Raw genomic sequence first — 17,330 nt, 5'->3', positions numbered from 1 at the left:
GGGAAGAAGCTGGTTTGTGCGTTAAAACGTGCGACGTCTGAATCAGTAGTGGAAGAAAGACACACACATAAATGTCTTTCCAGGGAGCGAGTCATTAGATCCCCTTCCCGACTTGCTGTCGGCGGCAACCCAGCAAGTCGCTTAATTTGCGTCACCTGTAGATATTCACGCGCCTCAACTTCTCATGAGAAGTTGCACCGCAGCCGCCGCCCGAAATCCCTGAATGTAGGGGTGTCTTGATGCGGCGGATCTGCCGCATTGCAGCCTTCGCTTGGCTTTGCATTGCGTAATCAAGAATAGTAGGAAGCATGTGCATTCCAATAGTACAAACAGTACTATCCGTGTTATTCACGCTCCGCTTCACCTGCTGTGACGCTACGCCCAACCACACGCTTGCTGCCTCAGCAGCAGGAGCTCTAGGGCATTAAATAACGACCAACAGGCTCAGCCTGGATTTGAAATGAGCCTGGACACGCACACCTAGCGCAAAAGGAACAGGGTGCTTGTCGTTACATATTTGTTTTAAATACTGGGCGGTCCTCGTCTCGACACACTTCGAACAAGAGGAATAAGTCAACAGAACAGTAGTGGCTCATTCGATAGGTTGTTCCAGATGTAGTTCCAGATGGATAAGCAGCATACGTCCTGTAGGGACAACCACACAGCTAAGTTGCTGCTTTTTGTCTCCCTCACTGTATAAGCGCAGCATCGTATACACGGCCGGCCTTGCTGAGCAGCAGCAGCAGTGACCGGCTTCCGTAACTTGAGTTCTATCCATAGTCAAGCAGCAGGGTTTTCTAGTGTGTTCGAGGCGCACAGCCTTATCGAGTAGCTGTACTGACAAAATACCAAAATGAATAGAGCACGCGCGAGAAGAAAAACGACAGCCAAGGCTGCAAGTGCGAACGTTCACATTGGCCCTAACGACAGTGGCAGCGAACTCCCACAATGCTACAAAGAGGGTTCCCCAGCATGCATTCATTCGCATGAGGCTTCCGTTTAAGTGTGCAACATTGCGGCCTTCTGTACTGTATGCACTGCAAGAGTAAGCAGCAATCCTTAACTCCTCTGCCCCTTGCTCCACCAGAAGAGCAGCAAACATTGTGGGCGCTTCTCATTTGCCTTCATAGTGGTATTCGTTCAGAAGGCCTAGTCAGCACGCAACCAGCTGCAAAACCAGCTGCAACGCCGAGAATGGGCGGTGCAGGAAGCCAGCTACTGTTGCCGGCGCTCTCGTGGCGTGCGAAATTCTCTGAGCCACGGATGCTGGAGAGCCTCCCGAGGCGTCATGCGGTCGTCGGCGTCCCACCGCAGACATCCTGGGAAGATGAAGAAGACAGTGCACAGCACAACACACGGCGGATGGTGTTCGTGCACAGCAGCTGCAGGTGCAACGCCCAGAAAGAACAGGAGCCTGCTGTTCTGTGTGTATGGATGCTGATCAAAGGGCACGCGGTGCGCGTGTGCACAAGTACTCACCTTTAAGGAAGTCTACAAAGGTGCTTTCTGCAGGCTCGACTGCATCTTCAAGAGTTGCGCAGCACGGCGACCCGCAGGAGCTGGGCGTCTCAGAGATCCGTTTGCAGCAGCGAGAATTCAGAAAGGAAAAGCCCCCTTGTGCGTTCCGTTCGAAGAAGACTGGAGACCTTGGAGAGCGCAAGATCAAGTCCGTGGGAGGGAGGCCCAGCAACGACGCAATTGTTTGCAGCTGATCCTCCTCGTCCACCCCAGGAAACAACGGCGTGCCTGTATGCAGCTCCGCCAGGACACAGCCCAAAGACCACATGTCAATGGGAGGCCCATAGGGGAGGCCAAGCAAAATCTCGGGGGCCCTGTAATATCTCGACTGTATGTACGCGTTGTGCTGCTGGCGGCCTTCCCTGCAGCTGCTGCCGAAGTCAATCAACTTTACGGTGCTCTTGCGGCCCGTCACCAAGGCGATGTTCTCGGGTTTTAAATCGCAGTGAACGACTTGCGCCTTCTTCAACAACCGCAGCGCCTGCAGCAGCTGTATTGCCAGGCTGCGCACGGCCAGTGGCGCAAACCCCCGGAACTTGTTGGCCTTCAGAAAAGAATACAGATTGTGGCTGAGCAGCTCAAAGGTAAGGACTAAGTGCCCACGAAACATGTGGCTTTCCCGCAGCCGCACGATATGGGCCTTCCCAGCCCTGTCCAGAGTAGACAGGTGCTGCAGCACGTTAACTTCTTCTCGCCCCTGGGCATGAAAGTTGCTTTTGTTTTTCAAGATTTTCAAAGCCACTTCCTCGCCAGTTTTGTGGTCGAACGCTCGGAATACGCGGCCAAAGGAGCCCGTTCCAAGTGGCTGCAGTAGCTGGAAACGATAGCAAATGTGATCATTTACAGAGACCACATAATCCCCTTGCTCGTCGCAGAAATAGCTGCATGCGCTGTTGCTCGTCCTGTTTATAAGCTGCCGGTTGCTCTTACTCATCATGCTGCTCCTGCTGCTATTGTTACAACCCAGACCTCCAAACGCAGCGTTTTCCCATCCTCCACCCAAATCAGCCTTAGATGCTGCTGGGTCGTTCACACGACTGGGCGAACCGCACATGGCCGTCGCCAGACCCCGACCTCCAGCAGCAGCAGCAGAAGCAGCAGCAGGTGTAAATGGGCCCCCGTACATCGCTGCGCGCTCAGTGCCTGCTGGCCTCTCCCTTAAAGATCCCCAGTACCAAACAGTCGGGTATTCGAGGACTTCGCTGCGTTCCCACGGTGTCAGTTGAAAAGAAAATTGCTGCAACACTGCAGCGGATGACAGAGGAGGCGACCCCTTGGTGACACCTTCCGCTGCATCTTTTGCTGCTGCGTATTGCTGTGACGTTGCCCCTAGATATCCCGTTACAGTTCTTGTTGCTGCTGTTCTTGGGCCCCGTGCAGAGGCCGATCGCCCAGATGACCCCCGCACGCCTCTAGTGTCCTTGAGGGGAGGATAGGCTGGTCGATTCACCGGCTTACGCGGCATTCCCTGCTGCTCCTCCTTTAGCTGCTGCTGCTCCGCATCAACTGCCTCTACTACTGGGGAGCGGACATAGTATGCGCTCCCGATAGACGCATCCCCTGCGGGAGATACACGTCCATGGCCCCTCGGCTCTCCTGTTTCTACGCGCAAGGGTCGGGTCAAAGACAGGGACTGTAAAGCTGCTGCTGCGTTGCTTCGTGCTGATGCAGTGTGTTGAAGATCTGCTGACTCCTGAGATCGTGCTGTTCCTGCTGCTGCGAGCAGTTCCCTAGGATACAACGAGCGTGCAGCAGCAAGCGACAGCTGCCGCGTAATGCGCAGGTGATGCGGCAGCACCTTCTTGACAACTCGGCTACCTGCCAATACTGTTGTTGCAGCTGGCGCTACCGCTGCATTTGGTGCTGTTGCTGCAGTCAGTGCTGCTGCTGTTCCAGCTGGTGGTGGTGGTGGTGGTGCTTCTGCTGTACTCGATGCCGTCGAATCGCTGCCACCGTACCTTGCTGTCGGGTGCATCAAACTTCCCTGATATGTGTGCTGCGGCTGCTGTAGCTCCCTTCGCTGCTCCTGCTGTAGCGCTATCAGCCAATCGACAACGCGTGCGTTCTTGTGTACTGGACTCCTCGTTGTGGGAGCTCCTGCGGGTCCTGGTGGCGACCTCGCAAGCAACGAATGGCTCATGTCTATTGTTGTTGCTGCTGCTGCTACCGCTTCTGGTGCTGCTGCTTCCTCTGCCGTTGCCTCTTCTTCTGCTGCCGTTTCTGCTGCAGCTGCTGCAGATGTTGATTCCGCTGCTGCAGCTGCAGCCGTTGCTGCTGCCTCAGGTGTGCACGCGGCAGCTGCAGCAGGTGGAGATTGCAGGCTCTCCCCTGCGCCACAATCTTCGTCGCCTGACTCTTCAGCTCTTAAAGTAGATTCAAATAGGTTCGTTGGTGCTAGCCGGCTTGTGCTGCTGCTGCTGCTACTGCAGCTGCTGCGATCTCTTGTGCTGCTGCTGCCTTCGACTGTAATTGCTCCCCAAGTAATAGAGTGGCCTTCAGACAGTTGTTGCTGCTGCTGCTTCAGGCAACATACGACAGCCGCCTCCCTATCTTTTGCTGGTGCCGCTGCAGAGTCTCTCACTACCTGGTTATCTCCAGCTGACTCCCCAGCTGTCGCGAGGGCTTCTGCCTCGCTGCCGCTGCTGCAAGAGCGAGAGAACTGCAGCACCAGCTGGTGCTGCTGTGGCTGCAGCTCCTGTGTTGGCACGTCTTCTGGAGATACAACAGATAAGAAGGATTCAATGCTGTAAAGGTTGCACTGCTGGTCAAGGGAGAGCGCCATATCGTGTCGCTCTTGTTGTTCCTGCTGCATCTGCCGTTGCTTGTGCTGCTGCTGCTTCTCGTGCTGCGGCTTCTCTTGCTGCTGCGGCTGCTCGTGCTGCTGCGGCTGCTCGTGCTGCTGTTGCTGCTCGTGCTGCTGCTGCTGCTGTGCGAACGTCGAAGATGAGCACCCGCCATAAGAAATCACAGTCTCAGTATTGCACATGGAGTTGCCTGAGGCGTCGCCCGTGCCTACATATTCATTTGTACGGCTGGACATTACGCGGACAGCACCACCGTCAGCAGCGGCAACGGGAAGAGAAGCAGCAGTAGCAGTATCAGTAGCAGTAGCAGTAGCAGCAACAGCAGCAGCAGTAGTGGTAGTCATAGTCGTAGTAGCAGTAGTAGTAGTAGTAGTAGCAGTACTAGTAGTAGCAGCTGGAGTAACCCCAGGTCGCTCTCCCCACTTGCCCAGGAGCCGCGTCCATGTGGTCTCAAATGCTTTCCTTCGCACAGGAACTGCGCCACCTTGCTGCTGCTCCAGCTGCTGTAGCTGCTGTTCCTGCTGCTGCTGCTCTCTCGCTCGTTTCGGTGCCTCTTCAGCTGTGAACTCTGTCCCCCCCTCGCGCAACCGCAGCTCCTGGCAGCGCTGCTGCTGTTGCTGCTGGTTGTGCTGCTGGTGCTGTTGCGTCGTCTGAGCGCTGCATGGTGGCGGGCGTCTTGGAAAGGAACGCAGGGCTAATGCAGCAGCAGCTGCTGCTGCCATAAATTTGGGCTTGCTCCTCACATTACGTGGTTGTTTTGTCTGCTGTTGCTGTTGCTGCTCCTCCTGTTGCTGCTGTTGCTGTTGCTGCTGCTGCAGGCGTTCCTGAAGTATGTGCACTTGGAGCTCCTTCTGTCTATGGGAGGCAGAAGTAGGTTGCTGCAGCAGCAGCATATTTGCTGCTGCGGAGGCTTCTAGGCATTCAGCTCCTGAGGAAAGAGGCGTGAAGCAGCAGCTGCTGCCCATCGAGTCGCTGCAGCTCGACTGCATTTCCCTTCCAAGTCCCTCTATCTTCCAAGCGCGCACTGGTGCCGCCGCCTTCCCCATGGTGCGGCTTCGTCTACTGCTGCCGCTGCTGCTGCTGACACTGCTGCTGCTGCTGATACTGCTGCTGCTGCCTCGACTTCCATCCCTTGCGGCGAGTCGGCCAAGCTACTGCTGCGTTGCAGCCGCAGCTCAGGCAAAAATTCAGATGCAACAGCTGCTGGAATCACCGCTCCTGTTTGGGATTCTCCCTAAGATTCCGACCTTCCCGCAAGACGAAAACTACGATAGCCTTGATGCCCCTGCTGCTACTGCTGCTGCTGCTGCTGCTTGAAGCATCACCACTCAGGTACCCGCATACAATGCTAGGCCTTCCTGCTTTGCCCCAAATTTCAGGCACCCGTATTCTACACTAGGCAACTCTGCTTTGCCTCAAAACAATGTAAACACGCGCAGCGCCAGCAGCACACAGCAGCAGCAGCACCAGCAAGAACCGAGAGCGACGAGAAGACACTCCGGTTTGCTGCATGAGGCGCTGCTGCTCAAATCCCGCACCTCCAGGTATTCAATAGCAGCTGTCCAACTCCCTCACTGTTTAACAAAGAGCTCAAGGCCCTGCTGCCTCTGCTTCAGTATCTACTGCTGGTTGCCGTTGCTGCTCTCCTTGCCTCTACAGCGCCTCAGTGTCTAAGCGCCGCAGGTCAAGGCGCCCCGTGGGTTCTAGAAGAGCAGAAGAACGCATACAGCTGTGGCTTGCTACACAACAGTAGCAGCAGCCACAACAGCAGCCGCAGCAGCAACGCAGCTCCCCGGCTCACTGGCGGGGCGGCGTTGCTCTAAGCTGGCTGGGAAACAACTAGAAGTCAATAACAGATCCCATTTGTAGCAGAAGCAGCAGCTGCTTCTGCTGCTGCAGGTGTGTGCCTGCTGCGCCGCTGCAGCGTCGATCCGCAGCAACAGCAGCAGCGGGGGCTTGAGTGACCTGTCCTGCGCAATGGAGATGACGGCTCGCAGCTGCTGCCGTTGAGCGCAACGAACTAGAATAATATAAAGCAGTATATTCAGTGAAAGTCTTTGTCTTCAAGAAAGGCAAGTAAGCAGCTCGCACGCCACTGTCTTGCATGTAGCCTGCCCTAGGGGCTCGTGCAGGCTTCTGCTACTCCTGATGCTGCTGCTCATAGTAGTGAGACTAGAGCTCACCTTTGGCCAGATTCCTCCCCTGCTTATAATAATACGAGTAAGGCTGCTACAAGGAACAAGAAACACCCGCGTGCGCCCCGCTGCTGCTGCTGCTGCTGCTGCTGGTCCAGCAGCAACAGGAGCGAGTGCAGGCGAGCAAGCAGAGCGTCGCCGCTACGGCTTTGCAGCCTTCTAGTATAAGCATGCGGCGTACCGTATAATATTCCCTTCCTTGTTTTTGTATGAATACTGATGCACCTGTTCGTGCTTCACTGTTATCGTAAAGCTGTAGATGAGACGAGGCAACAGCAACAGCAGCAGGAAGCAGCATGTAGGGGTGTGCGGGTGGTTGCTTACGTTCTGCTATGGAGGGTTTTTGTCGAAGGTAGAGCAAGTAGAGTCTTTCTGAGCAGCAAAAGCAGTTGAAGGAGCCTGCTGCAGCGTCGGTGGGTAGCTGCTAGTGCTCATTCTGCTTCTACTGATAGTACTTGTCTGCTTGGTGGTGTCCCTACGTTGAGGATTGTTCAGTACCAGGCAGATCTTGCTGCTGCTATTTTGGAATTCGGTGTTTTTGTTAGTACAGCGTGTGCTGTCGCTGTGCGCTTGTTGCTGCTGCAAGAGCTAGGTACCACTTGCCGAGCCGCCTTCGAACGCAGGTGGTTCTGCTGCGTTGTTTTGTTAGAGGTTCTTCTTCGGCTGTTCAGAGCTCAACAACAGAAACAACAGAAGCAGGCTTGCCCCTTGGCGCTCTGTAGTGAGGGGCCTTTGCCTTTCTTGGGGACCGCAGCGAGCTGCAGTTTGCTCAAGGGGGAGCTCCCGCAAAGCAGCTAGCCTCCCCTTTATTCCTTTACTCCCCTGGGGTCCTGCGTACAGAGGCACAAGAGCCGGGGGCTGCTGGGAGGGAATGGAGGCCTTTCATGAGCTCCCACGCACCTTGTTACGACTAGCTGCTGTAAGGCAGGCCGGCAGGCAGGCACACCTAAAGGACCAGTGCTGCATGCAGTGAAAATGTAGAGTTGACAAACGCTCACCTGTCACTTCATAGCCCAGCCCAGCCCGCTTTCAAGTAGGGAGGAGCACACGGACAAACCTCACAAAGAGCACTCTACAAGTGCCTCCCCCCGCCACTCACCAAATCGTTTATGATGCATTGTATACCATTAGATTGGATTGGGTGCCGCTTTTTGAAGGGGACACCCCAAGCTCGCTAAAACGATAAACTGCGCTAACATTGGCGCATAGCATCAGTACACGCGTGGAAATCGGTTAGGTGAGCTTAACAATGGGGGTATAAGCTCCAGACGTTTCTGGTAAACGAAGAGGAACTGTTGGCGAGGCCGTGCTAGCCATAGGTAGCCGAGTGCATTAGATCTAGGCAGAAGGACAATTAGCAAAGACGAGTACGTAAACACAAAGATATGAGAGCTCGTCGAGCTGAAATCTGGTCTAATTTATGCTGCGCTTCGTACGCACACGCTTACAGTCGTTGCCGCTGACTCGAGAAGGGAAGACAGATTTTTTTGAGAAATTTCCCCGCAAAACCGATCCTTAGAAGTCCATTCAAGTCGCCGGTTGTTCGGATATCTAAAATACTATCCCCGTTTTCTCCGCTCTTTGCGAGTCGCTATAGGCGTGTTATATCATGCTCTGTCCGAGGCTGGCGCCTGTACTTGTACTTGTATGCAGGCTGCCTACTAAGGACGAAGGAAGTGTTCAGAAATTGTCGCCTGTGTTAATGCACGCAACAAAGAGGGCTTCGCTGTGCTATATGTGGTGTTGCCTTGCAGCGCCAGCCGGTGCAAGGCATGCTGCAGCCCATCTCAGTCAGCTTCCTCTCGCACCAGCCGCAGCTCCTCTAACCGCTGTGCACAGGACGCCTGGGAACACAAGGGGAGTCTAGGCCCTATTTTTTTGAGAAGTCTTATCCTGCTTCTCTGGAGTCCATTGCTGACCTTTTGCTATGATTGACGACCATCGTTACATGCGTCCAGGATTTCAGTCTCCTCCAGTTGTGTTCTCTTGGAAAAACTTGGCTGGCATAGTATGGAGAGAATTCGGTGGGTATTTGTTGATTCCCTGAACCGTTTTGCAAAGCCAAAATTAATGGTATTGCGATGTCTTAATGCTGGGGGTAACTTGAGCATGCAGTCCAACGCTTTGACCCAATAACCATCAACGAAAGGGCAAACCCAATCCACTGCGAACCACTTTGGCTGCTCGCTCGGCTGCGTGATTCGAAGAGCGCGCGAATGCACTAAGAGCTGTAGCTACAGGTGCAGCTAAGGCAGTCTCCTTCGGGCGCAAAAGAGGCGCAGCAACAGTGAATGCTGAACGCCTTTTGCGTTTCGTATCGTGCATTCCTACGCTACTGCAAGCTATGTATGGAAATCGGCAGCTGCGAGCGTACCTGGTTGGTTTCCAACAGCCAAGTCTAACGTCGAGTCAGACGACGGTTTCGGCACAGACCATGAAGGCAAGTGTAGAGTGGATCGAAGAGCCGGCCTTTGTATTACAAGCCCATCCCGCACAAGGGTGGACAACAAGCCGTGTTGACGAAAATTGCTGGGTATAGAGTCGTAGAAGCTGCGGTTGCTCCGTTCAGTATGAGCGTCTGCCTCCGGGGTGTTCGCTTTGGTGCGCTTCGGGTCGGTTGTAAGCCGCTTTATGAATTCGTGCGACAACCCGTTAACGAACTTCGGGTCCCTGCCATGACGAACATGCTAACGCAACCTCTAATTAGTGGCATGCCCACGGTGAAATTCTCTGAGTTATGCTACCGCATCTGTTTGGGGACCGGACGGCTCTGCAAGGAATCTTGTATGAAGGCCCCCCGCGGCTATTGCTGCGGTCGCTCCGCATAAGTGAGGGATACCCTTACACTGAAGGGAACATCCTAGGCCACAAAAAAGAACCGGGCAGCCGATGCACTGTTGTGTAGGCGCCACTATGGTCACGTAAAGCATGGCTGTAAGTGACAATTGGCGGCAAATTCTTGGGCCAAACTAAGCTGCAGCGTATAATAAACGAGCTCCTCATGCAGGCTTCTTCTTCTGTCGCTGTCCACGAAAATTGTATGTTATTCCTGAGAGGGTCCCTTAGAGGGGCTGATATGAAAGCGAAACTAGGGAGTAAGTTGAGTAGTACGATGCGAAGCCTAGAAGCTTCTGAGCATTCGTGCGAGTGTTCAGTGTTGTTTCTCGAGTTATCTAGCTCTTCTTGTACACCTGGAATCTAGAGTTCTGGGACTTTCATTGTGAAAGCCGCAGACAAACCACGTTGGGGGTTGAGGTTCGCTGCTCGCGTGCCCCGATGAAAATGATTTTCTACCAAGTGTACCGATGGTCCTCGATCTTTCCTAGGGGCCGTTGCGAACTGCAACAGTGTTTAAAGACTTCTCATAGAAACTCCCCCAAAGCAAAAAGCAGCACCTCCAGTTTTTGGGGGTCGTCTGCGCAGCGGCAACAGGGACTAGGGCTGCAGCGGAGGAGAATACGGCCTGTTATGAATATGACGTTGCCGTGTGCAAGCAGCGCCAAACGCCTTTTCCGGTGCCTTTCCTCGCATTCTAGGCGCTTGTTGAACACTTGTTTGGCCCTCAATAGGCAGCTTCCGTACAATGAGAAGCACATGCATCTACAATAATAGCCAATCAGGGAATAAGTAGAGGCACACGTACCAACTTCCCGCAGACATGCTCGGTGCAGATGAAGAGGATTTGGATATTAGGTGCAGTGCGAGCTTCTAAGCGCTTCCTCTTCCTCTGCACGTATACATGGAAACGCCAGAGGCGCATAGACGTTCAGAGACTGCTGCTGCTGCTGCTGCACCAGCCAAGTTCGCCATCCGCTGCTGCTGCAGCGCCACCAGCAAACTGGTGCAATCGGAGCCGCTGCACTCGTAGCTGCTCAACATCTGCTGTGAGGGGTCATGTTACTGATACACCCCTGAGTTGGGTCTTGCGGCGCATGCATACGTCGGGGCTTTGCATCTCCGTTGACTGGAGCCTCAGGGAAGGCAGTGCTCGCTGGATTGTCTGTACACCTCCGTAGCAACGCATGATACAACAGACCCTGTTAGTTCTGGCACCATCAATATCTACCGGTTCCCCACCATGACGGCAAATGTTTGCTGCTCGTGCTGAAGTCTCTGCTACGGCTGCAGCGACGTACGGCAGTGTTGTTTCTGCAGCAGCAGCAGAACCCGAAACCCTTCCTTTGAAGCAGCATCAGGAAAAGCTACAACTCAGTCAAGCCTTCGACAACAGGACAACTTCATAATCAACAACACCAACAGTCTCTCCTCCACATCGGGTTGATGACGTAACGAGTCAAGGATATGGAGATCAGCGCCTGGCTTTGTCTGTTCCAGCCCTCTTGCCTCTGTTTTCGTGCTTATCTCTGTCTGTAAGTGCTGGTATCCGTATGCTTCCTACCCCCCCTTTGTCTTTGTTTTTGTCCTCCTGTTTCTATGTCTCTGCCTTTGCTTGTTTGTCTCTGTCTCTGTCGTTCCATGCCTTTGGTGTCTTTGTAGGTCTCTTCGTCTCTCTTTGTCGTTATGTTCCTTTCTGTCTGTCTTTGTGTGAATGCCTTCGTCGTCATCTGAGGTGTATGATCATAAACCCTAGAACTGTCTCTTTATTTTCTGTCTCTGTCTCAGTATGAATTTCCATACATTCTCAATCTAATCCCCAATCCTTAACCCTACGCCCTGGACGTGAAATCCTAAACCCTAAACCCTACACCCTAAACCCACTGCGGTAGAGGTGGTAGAGGTGGAGTGTCTACAAGAAGACCCTAACGTAGAAATGTAGGAAAAGGAGCAAATAAAACATTAGCAGAAACAGCAGCAATTGCTGTGGCCCCTGCTGCAGCAAGTGCTGCAGCAGCAAACAGCTGATATACAGGTAGCACAACCAAGCCCTGTATTCATGCATCTCCTAACTACAAACATTCTGTTGTTGTTGCTGCTGCTGCGCTGACAGGTCAGCTGACGGGGACTACCCTTGACCCCCCTCTGTGGTGATGTGCATTGGCACTACTACTGCTGCAGTCAAGCTTTTGCTGAGGGGAAACGTTATGAACCCAAAGAAGGGAGAGCGACACACAGGGCACTTCTCCTGGTGCAGAGCCTGGAGACACTCTAGGCACAGAGCGCAGTGTCTGCAGCAACAACACAACCCCGCAGCAGCAGCAACACGCAGCAGCATCAGCAGCACACAGATTTGCGTACGCATGCATGCGCAGCACTACATAAGAAAGCAAGCCACAGCAATAGCAGGCAAACGAAACAGCAAAATATAAAAAGGCGCCCACCAATAGAACCGGCAACAGCAAAAGCTGCTGCAACAGCAGCAGCAACGATACCACAGAGGCCACACCAGCAGCAGCACCTCCAGCAAAAGCAATAGAAGCTGTAGAAGTTGCATCAGCACAACTAACTGCAGCTGCGGCAGCAGCAGCACCACCAACAAAACCAGCAGCAGCAGCTGCTGCAGCATCACCACCAGCAACAGCAGCTGCAGCAGCAAGACCAGCAGCAGCAGCAGCAGTAGTAGTAGTAGCAACTCTGCACCTGCAAGGGTATAATACAACATTTTTTGGGTTAGTCATACAGACGAGACACTCTAAGTCGAGCGCCCCGCTGCTGCTGCTAACTCCAAATATGTCTCCTTTCTCCTGAGGCCTCTCTAAGCTGCCTCCTGCTAGCAGGTGTCTGTACACCTCATAGCGGTGCGAGACGTAGCAGGAAGGCAAAGGCGCTGCTGCTGCTGCTGCTGCTTCTGCTGCTGTGAGACGCGATCTGCTGCTCGTCGATGGAGGAGGAGGAGGCAGCGGCCGACACCGCAGCAGCAGCAAATGGCAAGAAGCCTGCAAACACAACCAACACCCTGAAAATCTGCACTGCAGCGGCATCAACAGCTGCAGCAGCAGCAGCAGCAGCATGCGCTTCTGCTGCTGCCTTCGCAGCTCAGGCAGCAACAGCAGCAACAGTGCCTGCAAACTTGCAGCGCATATGGAGAGCAGCAGGATGAAAGTGCATGCAATAGCAGCAGCCGCAGCAGCAGCAGCACAAGGCAGCAGCAGTTGCACCAGCGGCAGCCGCGAGACCAGCAGCAACCCCAGCGGCTGCAGCAGCAGCTGCAGCAGGAGTAGCAGCAGCAGCAGCAGAAGCAGGTGCAGCAGGAGTAGCAGCAGCAGCAGCAGGTGCAGCAGGAGCAGCAACAGCAAAATGGTTCGGCGCGACAAACCTCTCCCTTGGTCTGCATGTGCTGCGAGACCTGCGGCTCCTTCTCCCCCTGACAGACAAACCCAAAGTATGTCAGCAGCAGCAGCAGCAGCTCAACAGGAGCAGCGTGCATGCACTGCACTCAAGCGGCACTATACCAATGAAGACGGAAGGCTAGAAACCCCAAAGAGACACCGCAATTACGCGCATGCATCAATTATGCCGCCGCCGCTGCTTGCTGCTGTGGCTGCTGCTGTCGCTGCTGCTAATGCCGTTGCCGCTGTTGCTGCCGCTGCTGCTACTGCCGTTTTTGCTGCTGCTGCTGCTGCCTTACCGGCGAAGAACCAACAGACGCAACTATAATCAAAGGGAAGACAGCCTCTGTGTATGGAGACACCCGACCCGGTGTATTATCCTGCAGCAGCAGGAGCAGCAAGAGGAGCAGCAAGAGGAGCAGCAGCAGCAGCAAGAACAGAAGCGACAGCAGCAGCAGCAACAGCAACGGCAAGGAGTTTGCGTCTTAGGGGGGATGAGGGTTATCCAGCAAAGCCTAACAAACCACCAAACTATTTTGTTTAGGTGAGGGCTTACGGTTTAAGCTCTATACCCTACTTAGGGTTTAGGGTTTAGGCGAGGGTTTAGAGTATAGGGGAAGGCCTAGAGTATCGGCGAGGGTTTAAGGCTCAGGCAAGGGTTTAGGGATTAAGCGAGGGTTTAGGGTTTAAACGAGGGTTTAGGGTTTAAGCGAGGGTTTAGGGTTTACCCGATCGTGTGTGAAGAAGCGAAGGCGGTGGCCCCTCCCAGCAGGCACACTTAAAGCAACACACACAGGGAAAACCCTAGACCCTAAACCCTAAACCCTTGAAAGAGCTGGGGGCAGGGTCTTGAGAGAAGAGCAAAGCAGCAACAGCAAAGCCGCCGCAGAGCAACAAGAGGGACAACAGAAGAAGCAGCAGCAGCAGCAACAGTAGCAGCAGCAGCAGCAACAGTAGCAGCAGCAGCAGCAGCAATAGCACATCAGCACTTACATCTGAGGCGCAGACATGAGGCAGCAACCCTCTGGGCCCCACGGCATAGCCGAACTGTCGCAAACAAATGAAGCAGCGTTAATGCGACCTGAAGCAAGCAGCAGCAGCAGCAGCAGGAACAACAGCAGCAGCAGCACGCGCAACAAGAAAGAAAAGGGCTTCGGTGTCCTCCCGTGGATATGGCTCGTGCACCTGCAGCAAGAGCTGCTGCTGCTGCTGACGAAGGTGGTGCTGATGCTTACGGCTGCTGCTGCTGCTGCTGCTGTCGCTGCTGCTGCTGCTGCTTGGCAGCAGCCGCGCTAGTCGGCGAGCAGAGCCAGAGAGAAGAGATTCACAATCGCCGTTGTTGGTGCCTTTGAGCTGCCCAAGCAAACACCCAAACCCTAAACCCTAAACCCTAAACCCTAAGCCCTAAGCCCTGCAACTGCGGCTATCGTTAGCGTCTTAACGTCAAGAGGTGCGAGGGTTTAGAGCTGCAATGTTTAGGGTTTGCTACGGTTTTCGTATTCATGAAGGATGTGATATAGGGTTTTAGGGTTTAGTGCTGCAAGGGTTTACGGTTTAGGGTAGCAAGGGTTTAGGGTTTAGGGTTTAGGGTTTAGGGTTTACAAAGGCATCCATGGCTTTCTGTCCAACTCCCCAATACGCCCTGACTGCTGCTGTTGCTGTAGCATCGACAGAGACATCAAACCCTCCACCGGCAAGTGCAGCAGCAGCAGCTGCTGCTGCTGCAGATGTGGATGCAGCAGCAGCAGCAGCTGCTGCTGCTGCCGAGGAAGGGGTGCTGAGTAAGGCCTCCCGCTGCTGCAAGTTGCTGCTGGTGCTGCCGCTGCGGTCTCTGCGGTTGTTGCTGCTGCTACTGCTGTAGGCAGCAGCAATGGGCCTAAAGAAGCTGCTGTGGCTGCTGCTGTGAGCAGCAGCATCTGTTTGGTGCAGCAGCAAGAGTTCCTGCTGCAGTTCCTGCTGCTGCTGCTGCTGCTGCTGCTCCTGGTTCTCCGCTACCTCTCCTTGATTTAAAGGCAGAGGATCGTAGCAATACACCTGAACCTCTACTAGCGGCATTGCTGCAGCAGCAGCAGGTTTGTTGTGCTGCAGCAGCTTCGTGAAGTGAATTCGCATCAGCTGCTGCAGCTCTGAGCGGTAACGCCCGAACCCAGAAAGCAGCAACGCCTCCTGCAACGCAGCAGCAGCAGCAGCAGCAAATGAAATACAGGTCAATTCTCCGGACAGCTTCGCCCGAGCAGCACCAATGGAGGTGTCAAAGAAGCTCAGCAGTAGTAGCAGCAGCAGCAGCAAGAAGAAGAAGGAGGAGAGCAGCAGCAGCAAAATTTGCACCAGGAGAGAACATGCAGCAGCAGCGAGGGAGAACAGCAGCAGCAGCAGCAGAAGCAACAACAGCAGCAGCAACTTACTGGCTGCAGCTCAAGATGCTTCCGAATATGCAGCAACGAAAACAATCGGGGCAGCACATTCAGCAGCCAAGCAGCAAAGAGCAGCAGCAGCAGCAGCATCAACACGTTGTGGGCGCCAGGAGATAGCCCGACATCAGATATCAGGCTGTTACTGCCATTGCTGCTGCTGCTGCTGCTGCTGTTGCTGCTGCTGTTACTGCTGCTGTTACTGCTGCTGTTGCTGCCGCCGCCGGCAGCAGCTGCTGCCCTAGCTGCTGCTGCTGTTGGCGCTGCTGCGCCATCAGGCGACGCAACAGGAGCTGCAGCACTCCCGGAATAAGGGTGCAGCAGAAGCAGCAGCAACAGCAGCCCCAGGTACACCCCCCTCCTTGTTAACGGGGCAGCAGCAGCAGCACCTGCTGCTGCTGCAGCAGGTGCTACTGCTGCGCCGGCCATCATAGCGCAGAAGCTGCTGCAGCATCGGACGCGGTGCTGCAGCTCCAACTCTGCTAATATGCCTAAAAAGAAATTGTTGGAGAAGCTGTGTTCGGCAGCAGCAGCAGCAACAACAACAACAGCAGCAGCAGCAGCAGCAAGAACTGCTGCTGCTGCTGCTGCGGACGAAGGCGGGCAGACAACGCTGTCCTAAGATTTCAACAAAATTTTTTGTAAGTTTAATATGTTAAAGACTCAACGAAGAGACCAGCAAACGTAGCTGCACAAACAGCAGCAGCAGCAGCAGCAGCAGCAACAGCAGCAGCAGCAGCAGCAGCAGCAGTGACGCCTGCTGGAGCGGGCCCCAGAAAGCCAGAAGGCACTCCGAAGCGAGAACAAGGAAGCAGCCTTCAACAACAAACCCTAGCCCCTCCACCGTAAACCCTAAACCCTAAACCCTTAACTGCTTATATGTGTTTATAGTTGCTTGACTGTCTTCTTACTGTGTAGCGTCGGGGGCCCCTTGGGCCCTTGCGGGGCCCACAAACAAAACCCTAAACCCTAAACCCTAATCCCTAGACCCTAAACCCTAGAATTGAGACCCTCATGAGTTCCTTATTTGTTGGCTGGGAAGATGCAAAGGGGGAAGGAAGAGATGCCTATACACCTCAAACCCCCGCGGTGTACACCGAGATGCGCTTGCGAGTAAGCAGCAGCAGCAGCAGCAGCAGCAGCAGCAGCAGCAATCTGTCAGGGTGGGGTAACTGCCGTAGCAGCAACAGCAGCAGCAGCAAGCCCAGCGAAGGGGCACCGGCGGTGCTCAGAACCCTAAACCCTAAACCCTAAGCCCTAAGCCCTTGTGGTGCGTGTGGGGTCCTTAGGGTTTGCTGAAGACAGAAGAGGAGAAGGAGAAGTTGCTGCAGTACTGCAGCAGCACAGCAGACGTACACTGCGCCTCCAGCTGGACAGACATCACCCTACAAACAGCAGTTCAGGCTGTTGGTGAGGGTTTAGGGTTTAGGGTTTAGGGTTTAGGGTATCAGAGGTGGCTTCACGATTCGCTGATTCTGCATGCTACTTTGACTGTGCTTACGGGGGATTCATTTTTGCTACTGTCGCTGCTGCTGCTGCTGCTGCTGCTGCAGGGTGTATGGACATGAGGAAGCGAGCAGAGACACCTCAAGAGGTGACCCTGCGATGGTATACTGAGCCAGAGGGGATAAAAGACACTTGGTAAGGTCTAAACCCTAAACCCTAAACCCTAAACCCTAATCCTTAAACCCTAAACTTTAAAACCTAAACCCTAGAGTGGATTCGACGCCTTAAGGGTCTCTGCAGGGGCACATAACACGCGGCAGATACCGCAAACCCTAAACCCTAAACCCTTGGTTTTTCAGCCCCAGGCTTGCGAGTTCATTTAGGGTTTAGGGTTTAGGGTTTCTGGTGTCTGTACAGCGTGTTGTATTACGAAGACCAAGGCGTCTTAGTTGGGGGTTTGCATGCGCGAAAAGCTGCAGAGACAGCAAAAGTCTTCTCTACCCAAACTACACAAGCAATGAGAGGCCTGCTAAAGGCCCTAGGGTTTAGGTGAGGCCTAGGGTTTAGGGTTTGAGAGGCCTGCTAAAGCGTTTGGTCTAGGGTTTAGGTGAGGCCTAGGGTTTAGGGTTTGAGAGGCCTTCTAAAGGCCCTAGGGTTTACGTGAGGCGTAGGGTTTAGGGTTTGAGAGGCGTGCTAAAGCGTTTGGGCTAGGGTTTAGGGTTTGAGAGG

At 54.1% G+C, this 17,330-nt stretch overlaps 3 protein-coding genes across 3 annotated transcripts in view; 1 reads left to right on the top strand and 2 right to left on the bottom strand.

Moving 5' to 3' along the window:
- Nucleotides 1-1,215: 1,215 nt before the first annotated feature.
- On the bottom strand, nucleotides 1,216-5,311 carry EAH_00023940 (CMGC kinase, Dyrk family, putative; the record flags this gene model as incomplete). The annotated part of the gene is made up of 2 exons (XM_013393115.1): nucleotides 1,216-1,319; nucleotides 1,480-5,311. 2 exons carry the CDS (start codon nucleotides 5,309-5,311, stop codon nucleotides 1,216-1,218), a joined length of 3,936 nt encoding a protein of 1,311 aa, XP_013248569.1.
- A 7,611-nt stretch (nucleotides 5,312-12,922) lies between these two features.
- On the bottom strand, nucleotides 12,923-15,584 carry EAH_00023930 (hypothetical protein, conserved; the record flags this gene model as incomplete). The annotated part of the gene is made up of 5 exons (XM_013393114.1): nucleotides 12,923-13,038; nucleotides 13,738-13,825; nucleotides 13,930-14,097; nucleotides 14,347-14,910; nucleotides 15,150-15,584. 5 exons carry the CDS (start codon nucleotides 15,582-15,584, stop codon nucleotides 12,923-12,925), a joined length of 1,371 nt encoding a protein of 456 aa, XP_013248568.1.
- Nucleotides 15,585-16,169: 585 nt separating this feature from the next.
- Nucleotides 16,170-17,330, top strand: part of EAH_00023920 (hypothetical protein, conserved) — a gene marked incomplete at both ends in the record, with an annotated part of 2,091 nt that continues 930 nt past the window's right edge. The window contains 4 exons of the mRNA XM_013393113.1: nucleotides 16,170-16,268; nucleotides 16,457-16,565; nucleotides 16,607-16,763; nucleotides 17,019-17,150. Coding sequence (XP_013248567.1) covers nucleotides 16,170-16,268; nucleotides 16,457-16,565; nucleotides 16,607-16,763; nucleotides 17,019-17,150 — 497 coding nt within the window. The remainder of the gene's footprint in view (nucleotides 16,269-16,456; nucleotides 16,566-16,606; nucleotides 16,764-17,018; nucleotides 17,151-17,330) is intronic.

The sequence above is a fragment of the Eimeria acervulina genome, genomic scaffold (genome assembly GCF_000499425.1).
Source record: "Eimeria acervulina Houghton genomic scaffold, Eah_scaff185, whole genome shotgun sequence".
Taxonomy (NCBI): Eukaryota; Apicomplexa; class Conoidasida; order Eucoccidiorida; family Eimeriidae; genus Eimeria; species Eimeria acervulina.
Note: the sequence above shows the minus strand (reverse complement) of the source record. Positions and strands in the feature narration are given on the sequence as shown.